Source organism: Macaca nemestrina, chromosome 4, assembly GCF_043159975.1.
Source record: "Macaca nemestrina isolate mMacNem1 chromosome 4, mMacNem.hap1, whole genome shotgun sequence".
Taxonomy (NCBI): domain Eukaryota; kingdom Metazoa; phylum Chordata; class Mammalia; order Primates; family Cercopithecidae; genus Macaca; species Macaca nemestrina.
The window spans coordinates 75,403,943-75,416,318 of record NC_092128.1 but is presented as its reverse complement, the minus strand read 5'-3'; the positions used below and the strand labels follow the sequence as shown (position 1 = coordinate 75,416,318).

Below are 12,376 nucleotides of genomic sequence, written 5' to 3'. Positions count from 1 at the left end.
GAAAAAAAATGATATTTAGGACATAGGAGACATAACTCAACATCAAGGATTTGAAATATCTTTAGATCAAGGTATTCAATTAATTTCCTTGTTTCTTTTTAAACAGGAATCTTTAACTGTTCAAACTTAATTCAAATTAAGTGCTTATTGTGAGTTCCCCAAAAACTGAAAAGTAAACAAACAAGACACAATATTTTAATACTGATCTTAGACAAAAGTTAACCTAAGGCAACTTGTTAGTAAAGGGCAGGATGGTTATGATAAAGTCAAACATCTCCCATTGCAGAACTTGTGTGCCCCACTTTTAAGCAGATGTGTGGGTCTATGTTTGATTTGTGTTTGGGGGAGTGTTGTTTTGCAATAATAGGAATTAATAAGGAGAAAGCAAAAGCCATCTTTTTGTGGTGTTTTCCACAAAGAGAGACTTTCTTCAAAGCTTTTTAAGGAAAACTAACAGAAGGAAATGAACTTATCAAACTAGAAGTTCAACAAAAGGGGAGAACACAAGAGTAACAGCAGCTCCAGCATTTCAACGCAACTGTAGCAAAGAAATAATAAAAGGAGTAACAAAAGAGCAGACATATACCCAAGTTCTGAGTCTGACTGCAGCTGGAGCACTGAGGGGTCTGTGTCCCACTGCAGGGTCCTAATTGTGCAGCACAAAGGAAAAAGAACACAGAGAATTAACAAAAGGGGAGGGCAACAAACCAAACCAAACTATGTCATTCATCAAGGCAAGAGCATATACAATACATACACAGAACATGTCCCCCCTCCATCCCCTCCATCCCCAGTGACTATCAAACAACAAGAGAAAGCGAGGAGCCATCCTCTCCTGCAAACATCTGTTTAATATCGGGAGCTATGACTGCTTTCATGAAGGAAAGTTGACACCAAGTGTTCAAACTCCACACACACCCCCACCCTTTGTTTTGTTTCGTATTGAGGCTTCATTGATTTGAGCAAGTAACCCACTGCATGTATCTCTGACACCCCAAAGCCCATCCACATCTGGGAACTCCAAGCATCTTCTATGTGGTGAAAAGAACTAAACGCATGGGTGCAAATGGGTCAGGGCAGGGGTATGACTGCAGGACTTGGTGAATAACTGGCTTCCTTGGATTAGATACTACAAATATAATGCATTAGATTTCGAGACTCAAGGGTATTTTTATGCTTGTTTATATATTGCACCCCAAGATGGTCACTAACAATATCATTCCTCTCTAAGATGTCAGGGATTGCTTATATCTTATATTTTTTAAACATTGCATAAACAATAGCACAAAGTATCAATAGTTACCAAAGCATCCAATTTCCCTTGCTGTTTCTCCTTGAAAATAAGAGGGGATAAATGGCTCTTCTATAAACACAGCACATGCCAGGACCTTTCTCAGCCAGGCTCTTTAAATATCCCGCACAGAACTGGTTACAGGTGAATCAGGCATGAGGTTATCTCAGAGGCAACTAATGGACAGCACAAACTTTGGGATCAGGCATCTGTGATTCAAATCTTGCCTCTGTGACTTACCAGCTGTGTGACATTGAGCATGCTGTTTAGTAAGTTCTCAGCCCCTGCATCCCTTTGTTTACTCTGTGGCCTACAGAGCAGTAGCATCAGCATCTCTTTGGAGTTTGTTGGAAATGCAGAAACTCACATCCCACCCCAGACTTAGTGACTCCATATTACAGTTTAACACGTTCCCCAGGTGATCCACAGGCACCCTAAATTTGAGAAGCCCTGCTCGGTTTCCTTGTCTGTCAATACTTACTGTAGCTTATATGATAACTTATGAACTGGCCTGCAGTGATCTTCCAAACTTCTCTCTAACCATTCATTCACTCACATTATGTCAACTCTGCATACTCCTTAATGGTCTTCCCTTAAACATCTGCATGGCTCATGATTTTGCTTCTTTTGTGTCTTTGCTCAAATGTCACCTCCTCAAAGAGGCTCCCCTGCTTCACTACCTGATCTCAAGTAGCACTTCCTTACTACTCTTCATTTCCTTCCTTTCCCCTACTTTATTTCCTTCATAGCATTCATCTTTACCTATGATTTTCTTGTATATCACCTTATTTATTTTTGTTTGTTGTCTGACTTTGGACTTAAGCTTCATAATGGCAGGGGTGGCTACATCTCTAGAACATAGGGATATGCCTAGAACTGTATCTCACATATGTGCTTATGTAATACGATATTTATTGAATGAATGAATATTTTGCTGGTTTTCTACAAGGATTAAATGCAAGTATACCTATAAAGCACATAGTAACCATATGATAAACAGCAGCTGCTTTTACTACTGCCACAACAACTCTACCTACTCTTAAGGTTTCTTTGAGTCAATGCTTGACCTATTTGACAGATCGCACATTAACCCCTCCTGCAGAAGTAGCAGATTATGGATTCACAGCTTCCCTTCTATGCTCTGGCTGTGCTCTTTTTTTTTTTACATAAAACCTCTGAAAGATTAAAACTGAAGTCCATTGAGACACTAACTGGCCTGTGTTTCTTAGACCAGCGCTTCTCAAATTTTAATGCACATACAGATACCCGGGAATATTGCTAAAATGCAGAGTCTGACTTAGTAGGTGTGGGGGTGGCCCGAGACTCTGCATTTCAAACAAGCACCAGGAGATACAGATGTTGCTGCTCTGTGGAACACACTTTGAGCAACAATGACTTGACTTAGATAAGTGGTTCTCAAACTTTCATGTTCATCAGAATGACCTGGAGGGCTTTAATAAGCTGATACGCAACCCTAGAAATTCTGATTCAGTAGATCTGGAGTGGGGCCCTAGAATTTGTAGTTCTAACAAGTTTCCAGGTGATGTTTACAGGACTAACCATGGGACCACCTTTGGAGAATGACAGAGCTAGACTATTGCTTTCAGTAGTCAGCATGCAGAAAGCATCACTGATGCTCAAATACATCAGCATCTAAACTTCTGATTTGCTCAAGCCTGGCCTCAGGCCCAGGACACCCCTAGACCAATTAAGCCAGAATGTCTGGGGTGGGACCCAGGCATCTGTAGTTTTTTAAAGCTTTCCAGGTGATTCTAACGTGCAGCTAGGGGTGAGAACCCATGCTCTGAATTCATTCTCTGCTGAAGAAAATTAGCCCTTCTTGCTTCTGGGCACTGATTCTTTAATCTCAGTTCAAATTGTGAAAGTAATGGAATATGTTAACATAATTCATACTTGCTGTTCACATATCTCTGGGGGTCAAATTTAAGAGCATTTCTTCTGCTATAGACAAAAGAGCAGACTCTGGCTCTTGCTGATTGTAAGAAGCTTTCCTTGCAAGGAGTGGGATGAGCTGTTTGACCTCCATTTTCCTTGAGGTTTCTGATGGGCTGATCTTTGGTGACATTTTCCACTTCTCCCAGCAGCTCCCCAATGGTCTAGCTCTTCTGATACGTATTGGACAGATCACCTGAACTCACTATACCCTTAAGAAGTATAAATAGTGATTCTATCAGAATCATCCACTTAAAAAGTCCACAGATTAGTACTGGGGAGTTTGCATTTACTTGGCCAGAAAAACAAAGGTAGGAATGTGACACTACAACAGCCTTGCCTCCTGGCACACCTATGTTATTCAGGAACAGAAATCATAGTTATCGTCAGTAACAAGCTGTGTGGGGTAAGGCATGAAGCCAAGGATGCTATCAAATGTGCCAGTTGTATTATCTTTTCATTTTTCCCATTATTATCTGTGGGGTGGTTCCTCTCAAGAATATGTAAATATGCAAATTTTTTGAAAGGAACTTGAGGCCAATATGCAAAATGGGCAAAGGTTGTTTGTGTTTCCAGGAATAGCCTAGAAATATGTATTAAACATTTGCGGAATTCCTTCTGTGTAAACCATGGAGGACAGCTTCCCTGCAGATGGCAGCATTTTAGAGAAGACCACGCCTGGCCCCGGGTGGGAGGTCTGTGTCCTGGATATGGCTTCACTGTGTCATCAGGCAAATCTCCTTTTGTTCCCAGCAAATGAGGGTGCAGGCATCGAGGCCCTTTAACATTCTTCTCTGTCTGATATTTTAAAATCTAGGATGATTATTCAACTGCCTTTTAACTTTCTCTTCTCCTGTTAGAATAATTTATTTAACCAATGGGCAGAGATCTTATTTTCCAGCCATTTTATCAAGTAATTGTATCCCTGAAAACAAAATGATGGTGATAAAGAAATCACCCTGTATACTATAATAGTTCTATTTTTTATTCATTTCTGGAATGGCTGAATCAATGCACGCAGAGGAGAAAAGATTTTGATAGGAACATTCATTCGCTTATTCAAAAAACATCTATTAAGAACATAAAATACAAAATACTGTAACAGAGGGCTGAAAAAATGTTCAAGGAACTTAGAGTTATTATGAGGAGATAAAACATATATAAATATGCCTGGCGCGGTAGCTCACGCCTGTAAGCCCAGCACTTTGGGAGGCCGAGGCAGGCAGATTGCTCAAGTCCAAGAGTTCAAGACCAGCCTGGGTGACAGGGCGAAACCCTGCATCTTCAAAAAATACAGAAATTAGCCAGGTATGGTGGTGCTCGCTTGTGTTCACAGCTACTCAGGAGGCTGAGATGGGAGGATAGCTTGAGCCTAGGAAGCAGAGGCTGCAGTGAGCTGAGATCATGCCACTGCACTCCAGCCTGGGTTACAGAGTAAGACCCTGTCTCAAAAAAAAAAAAAAAAAAAAAGCCAAAACATATATATATATAGTTTAGTAGAACAAGACTGAAGGCAAAACTTGCCATATTCTATTTGACCTGGTCTTGGAGGAGGGGGTAGGATTTAGGCCTAAATTCATTTTCCTCAGTGCTTAGTTTATTGGACTTAGGTGGCTGAGTTAGTCCACTAGGTCTTATAAGACTGTTATATTTTATATGCCAACTTAGCAATATGTTGTGAAAACAATAATAACCAGGCAGACAAATATATAAGCCTGACAAAGTCTTATCTCCTTGAAGCCCAGCTTCCTGGGAAGCCAGATGTCCAGCAGTATCTTTGGGACTAGAGTAGGTGATGTTGAATGTTTAACTATGACAGCTTCCCCTACCCTGCAGTACCACATGTATGCTGAGGGACATGGAACTTGCACTTAAGAATTTTACATTTTGGTAAAAGAAATGAGACATATGAATATTTATGCCTAATAATATACCGCTAACATCTACAAGGAAGAAAGTAGCTCTCATCACTTGCTCAGAGACTGGCACAGTTTAAAGTTTGAATAAATATGAGCTGAAAATATTAATAAATGCCATAAGAAAGACAGATTAAGAACAGTGATCGTTATAATTTCCCTTCACTTAGTGTTTGCTGCGTGCCAGCCAGCCAGGCATTTAACTGCACTTTCATCATCCTTTGGAAGTCACAGCAGGGAGACACACTTCCACTGAAAAGATTAGAGATTCCCTTTGACCTGGTCTTGGAGGAGGGGGTAGGATATGGGCTTAAATTCATTTTCCTCAGTGCTTAGCTTATTGGACTTAGGTGGCTGAGTTAGTCCACTAGGTCTTATAAGACTGCTGTATTTTAGATGCCAACTTAGCAATTTGTTGTGAGAACAATAATAACCAGGCAGACAAATATATAAGCCTGACAAAGTCTTCTCTCCTTGAAGCCCAGCTTCCTGGGAAGCCAGATGTCCAGCAGTATCTTTGGGACTAGAGCAGGTGATGCTGAATGTTTAACTACCACAGCTTCCCCTGCCCTACCCCACCATGATCTCATCTCTCCCCAAGACCAGACATCATCCTCACTGCTACCCAAGTCTCCCCTTTCTGGAATTCCTGGGATAACCAACCTAGCCCTTGTTGTTTGATACAATCTTTCTTTAACTCTACCAATTAAATTTCTGTCTAGTATTCCCCGCTGGGGAACCATCCTGGTGTTGTTTGTTTGCTTATTTTTATGAGTTGCATTCGGCTGCTCTGATTAGTTTCAACTGATTTCTTAGGTTAACTTTCTGAGGGTCTGTGTAAGTGGGATCTCTGATCTCTCTTTCATAGGAGCCCTGTTATGTGTTCAGAGGCCACTGTTACAGTTCTATGGTCCCAGGGTTGGATTGCGTGTTTTGGACATGCCAATTAAGGTCACATTTCCTAACTTCGTTTCAAAATACAGAAGCTTCCCAACATGGAAAATAATCACTCACTTATTTAACCTTGAACATATCAAAAACATTGTAGCCTCTGGCATCTTATCCAAAAATGCCTACCATGTAGTGGTTAATTTATAATTTGTGGGTCAATTTGTTTTTCAATATTTTTTAAAAAGAATAGACAAATATCAAAATTCTTCAAACTAGCAGTAACCTACCAAGAGACAAGCAGAATTTCGTATTTTAAGCCTTGTACCAATTCATTACTTTCTAATTTCTTATAAGATTCCCCTTTCATTGGCTCAATTTTATTTGCTCAGCTTCAGTTTATGAGACAGAAGTGAAAATTTTAAAAAGTCCTTGGCCATCTGTTGAAAGTGTAACTTAGGAGTGAAAGACATAATGTCTGTGTTGCATAGACCTTGCACTCTGATGAGTGGTTAATTTCTTCCTGTTCAGCTTTTACCAACAAGCAAGTTGGTGGTTTCCATTCTTCTTTCCATCTTTATTAGACCTCAGAGCAGAAAGCCTTAGAATTATTTCTTAAAGAGTGTTTTTGTTCTTACCTTTTCTAGTCTTTGGCTATAAGAAAGAGATGTTCAATTAATATTTGGAAGGCAGTATTTAACAAATCTCTCATTTATAATGCTGACACTCAGTGTGGCTAAGGCACTCTCATACACTGTTGGCAGCATTTAAATTAGTAAAGTTCTTTGGGAAGTAATATGCCAATATGTGGCAGGAACCATAAAAAATAGAATTACTCCTGCACTAGTTTTGCTCCCAGGAACTCAGCCTATGAAAATAAAACAGCATCAATAATAATAATAATAACAAAAAATGATAATGATGACGACAACCACCTCCAAATCATCAAATCCCATGGTCAGTTCTTGTTCCTTAACTTTGCTCTCTCTCATTTTGATCACTATTGGCTCCTTCTTGGCATAGTCTTTAGTCTTTTTTTAGTTTTCTTGGCCCTGAAAATCTTATTTCTTTTCCTCCCTCTCTCACTGTGTTTTTGGCAGTACCCTTGCTCTTTCCATTCCAATAAAGACAGGCATTCTCCAACCAGGATTCTGTCTTCTCCTCTCACCTCTCTGTACTCTAACCTGAGGCAATCACATAGGTGACCATATATCTTCTGCAAAATAACCCCAAAGTCCTCATTACCATTGAGCTCTTCTCTGAGTATGCATATTTGAGAGCTGTAACTACACAACAACATTTCCTTAGATTCAAATTAAATCTGTCAATTTACTTGTTCTTTAGAAGTAAGAAGAATCTTTATATTCCTTGAAGGTCTAGTGTAGTATCTGATAGACAATAAATTCTCAATTGTTTACTGAATGACTTGATGAATGAATGAATAAATGGATATTCTTTACCTGGATTTTCTGTAGATGAGCGTGATGTGTGAGGGCAAGTTGATTCCAAAAGAAACAGTTTTCACTTTTTTATTAAAAAATGAAATAATAAATCAGGGCATGTCTGCCTAACTCCCTTAATATCCATCAAAGCACTTAGGGAAAACTCAGTCTTACTCAGTGTGATGTCACTACATGGTCGCAGGAGAGTTTTCAGACTCACTTCCACACTGAAGAAGGAAAGCATATCTTATCTAATAAAAATGGTGACCACTGGCCGGGCATGATGGCCCAGCACTTTGGGAGGCCGAGGCAGGAGGATCACTTGAGACCAGGAGTTCATGACCAGTTCGGGCAACATAACGAGACCCTGTCTCTATGAACATTATTATTTTTTAAATGCTCAACATATTGCTGATTTGTGGTAAAAAACAAAAGCAGGCCAGCCATCTTCTCTTAGTAACTTTAATTAGTCCCTGAAGCAACTGCACTGGAACTCAAATTTTCATGTTCTTTCTTTTCTAAGATGGAGAGAAAGCTCAAAGCCAGAATACAGAGCTTTCCTGAGTCCCACAGTTTCTCTGAACTCTTGTTCCACATGTCTTCTCTGTCAAACAAATCACTAGTGACTAATCAGTCAGTGAAAACAGTTTGGGATTATGTAAGCATAGTACCAAACAGAAAATATCTAGTCAATGCCATTGCTAAATATCTAATTTTTAAAATGCCGTTTCCAAAAGTAATACACGAAATAATAAGGACATTTTAAAATCCATCATATCACTCAATTTGTCACATTCATTAAAGTGATGTTAATTAAGAAAGGATGGAATTTAAATAATGAGTTAATGTTTTACTTCCTGACCTCAATTTTTTCCTTACTTAGGACAGGCAATGATGATAAAGATTTTCTGATGTCAGAAATAAAAGTGGAACAGTGAAATACATACTTACATCAGGCTCTTTTTAAAAAGCATTTTTCTTAATTTATGGTGGGAGAATTTTCCATCTGTTGTCTAACACCTGAGCCCTAACATGGAGCTCCAAAGCGAGCCACACTAAGCCACATGGGAAGTCCATCTGAGCTGGATTCAATAAGAAATGTAGGACTTCCCATCATAGAACAAGAGCATGTTTTCCCAAAATCTTACACAGAAGTCCTGCTGTCAAGCAAGCAGTTTCTCTAGAAGAAAGCTCAGCTACCCCTTCCTAAAATAGATGCTTACTGTGTTACTATAACCATATGGGTACATACAGTACACTTTGCCTGAAGATAATGACATCAAAAAATTTGAACTTATTGTGCTGCATAAAGGAAAACCGTATAGTGTAAATCTTATTTTAATTTACAAAGAGACTGACTTTTAACCAACCTTGAATTAGCGACTTCAGTCTCCCCAAAGTCCAATTAGCTGGTAGTATCCTGTCAATCTCTCTTTATATAGTGATACTTTAAAAATTTTTTTGTATAAGCAAAATTTTAATAGTCTTATTAAATTTTCCCCATAGTCTTGTATTATTTATTATGTTTTTCACCTTTACTAATACTTCCTTTATGCCTTCCCTTTAGCCTTCGATTTATCAGAGCATCTTGGAAGATGATGCTGGTTTTACCCAAATGGGTCAAGAGAGGTTTATGTAGTTCCAAAGAATTCTGCAGAATCCAACTGTGGATAAAGGTGAAGGTCCTAAGGATTTCCTTTGAGTACTATGCCCACGTGGCCCCAGAACACATTTTTCTTTCCTGAAGTCACTAAAAAAAAAAAAAAAAAAGTGGTACCTACATGCAGACAGGACAAGTTGCCCACAACAAATTATTGTAGCCCAAAAACAAGAATCTAAATTTTACCAAAGCTTTCTGTCAATAAGAAACTGAATAGTAATTATATGGAGGTCCAGTATTCAAGCTGAAGAGAGAACACTGAAGAAATCTGTCCCTTTGTCCCTTCTAATCTGAAATACACATGCAGCTGAAAGCCTAAGTGACTTTTAATCCATTCCCTTTGTACCATCATTCTCCTGTGACGTGCTTTAGAAGACATTTCTCCATCTGCTGCATTTGTGGTACCCTTGGCAGGGGCCTCACCTCCCTAGAGAAAAAACTACAAATATTAGGGTTTTGGGTTAAGAAATGCTGCTAATTGTGAGCACAGGCATCAATTTTAAATACTTCGGGATTTTATTGGGGTCAATTGGGGAAATGTGAAGATAGTGTTGATACTAGATAAGGTAAAAATACATTGAAATATAAAAATACAGATACTTGATTGGAAAAGCAGGTTCAACAGTTTTCACAGTAAGATGTCACTTATCATTATACATGATGACATACATATTATATAAAAGAATAAGCACTAAGGTGCTAAGAGTGCTGATCTCTGGTGGTGGAAACATGATGTTTTTATTTTGTTATTTTTGCTCATTTATATTTTCTAGTTGTACAAAATGCACAGGTGTTGTTTCCATAATAGTAAGAGATTTTTAGGCTGGGCAGAATGGGTCCTGCCTGTAATCTCAGCACTTTGGGAGGGAGAGGCAGGAGGATCCCACCACTTTAGGATGGAGACAGAGGAGAATCACTTGAGGCCAGAAGTTCAAGACCAGCCTGGGAAATATAGCAAGCCCTTGTCTCTACAAAACAAAAAAAAAAAAAATTAAATTAATTGGGTGTGGTGGTATGCACCTGTTCTCCTAGTTACACAGGAAGCTATAGTGGGAGAATAGCTTGATCCCAGGAATTTGAGGCTTCAGTGAGCTAAGATTGTGCCACCACTCCCGGCTGGGTGACAGAGAGACTTTGTCTTAAAAAAAAAAAAAAAAAGAAAAGATTTTAAAAATAAAATGTTGGAGGAAGGCTTGAATGTCTTGATTGATTGAAAAGTAGAACTTGCTGGGCACGGTGGTTCAAGCCTGTAATCCCAGCACTTTGGGAGGCCGAGACGGGCGGATCACAAGGTCAGGAGATCGAGACCATCCTGGCTAATGCAGTGAAATCCCGTCTCTACTAAAAAAATACAAAAAATTAGCCGGGCGTAGTGGCGGGTGCCTGTAGTCCCAGTTACTCGGGAGGCTGAGGCAGGAGAATGGCATAAACCCGGGAGGCGGAGCTTGCAGTGAGCCGAGATCCGGCCACTGCACTCCAGCCTGGGCGACAGAGCGAGACTCAGTCTCAAAAAAAAAAAAGAAAAGTAGAACTTAATGATGGTGCTAAGACCAAAGATGGTAAAAAAAAAAAAAAAAAAAAAAAAAAAAAAACAAAGACAAAAATTAATTATTTTACTACCCTCCATGGCACTTCTCATCAAAGACAAACATCAGAAACCTCCCCTTCAGACTATTTTGTTAAGGATGTTATGCAATGGGTGTTATTATTGTGACAGGAGATTGCACAGTATGTTATCATGTTGAGAGATTTTTTTTTTTTTTTTTGAGACGGAATCTCGCTGTGTCTCCCAGACTGGAGTGCAGTGGCACCATCTCGGCTCACTGCAAGCTCCACCTCCTGGGTTCACCCCATTCTCCTGCCTCAGCCTCCTGAGTAGCTGAGACTACAGGTGCCTGCCACCACGTCCAGCTAATTTTTTGTATTTTTAGTAGAGACAGGGTTTCACTGTGTTAGCCAGGATGGTCTCGATCTCCTGACCTCATGATCCACCTGCCTCGGCCTCCCAAAGTGCTGGGATTACAGGCATGAGCCACCACGCCTGGCCGAGAGATGTTTTAACTTTGAAAACATTTTCAAAGTTTCTTTCCATTTGGGACAGGTTTTAGCCTATACCGTGGTGTCCAGCTGAACTTTATGAGGTCACTACACTTTCCTAGATTTTTGCAGGCCAGTACATCTTCTAGTTCAGCTCTGTCATTAAGAACCCTAAGGAATTACAACTAAACATGAGAAAATTCCTAGTGCAAAGTCCCCTGTGAGCCATCCATGTGAATGAGAAGAATAAATGTTGGCGGAATGATTTTCACTTAGATCAATTCACTCTGGTTGTTATCTGAAGGTTAGTGAGTAAGGAGTGGGCAACCCAGAATGTGGTCTATAGGGGCAAAGATTGCAATCTGTCCTTTGCCTTGTCATGTTTAATAATTTTATATAATTACTTTGGATAAAGATACAGGCAATGCTTACTAAAATTGAAAATTATACCAACATGTTCTACAAGAGGATCTAAAAAGATTTTTCGCCATCAGAAAAATGGCTAAATTAAAATGTGAAAAAATTATAATAATTGCTAAAACTCACATATAGTTAGTATACACCAGCCTCCTTTCTGAGTACTTTATAGAGTATTACTTTGTATAATCCTCACAATAACCTTATGCAGTAGGTTGTGTATCACTCATATCAACTACCGTTAGAGATTATGTAGCATAGAGGTATACGTTGCGGAAACTTGAATCAACCTGCCTAGGTAAAAACCTAGCACTGTAGCAAAACAACACTCTGTATGAACTTGAGAAAATTACTTATTCTTTCTGCGCATCCCAGTGTCCTCATCAGTAAAAAGCAGAATTTTTTTATTTATTTATTTTTTTTGAGACAGAGTGTTGCTCTGTCGCTGAGGCTGGAGTGCAGTGGCACGATCTTGGCTCACTGCAAGCTCCACCTCCTGGGTTCATGCCATTGTCCTGCCTCAGCCTCCCAAGTAGCTGGGACTACAGGCATCCACCACCACGCCTGGCTAATTTTTTGTATTTTTAGTAGAGATGGGGTTTCACCATGTTAGCCAGGATGGTCTCCATCTCCTGACCTCATGATCCGCCTGCCTCAACCTCCCAAAGTGCTGGGATTACAGGTGTGAATCACCACGCCCGGCTGACAAACTTTTTTTTCAAATCTTGGATGCTATGTTGCCCAGGCTTTTCTTGAACTCCTAGCCTCAAGC

At 39.6% G+C, this 12,376-nt stretch overlaps 1 protein-coding gene across 6 annotated transcripts in view; it reads right to left on the bottom strand.

Moving 5' to 3' along the window:
• LOC105475542 (dynein cytoplasmic 1 intermediate chain 1) overlaps positions 1-12,376 on the bottom strand; it is a 319,181-nt gene that overhangs the window by 262,234 nt on the left and 44,571 nt on the right. For 4 of the 6 annotated variants that reach the window (XM_011730892.3, XM_011730894.3, XM_011730899.3 and 1 more), the window contains exon 5: positions 587-646. The exons of the other annotated variants lie outside the window; for them this stretch is intronic. In XM_011730892.3, coding sequence (XP_011729194.1) covers positions 587-646 — 60 coding nt within the window. The remainder of the gene's footprint in view (positions 1-586; positions 647-12,376) is intronic. 6 annotated transcript variants of the gene reach the window in all.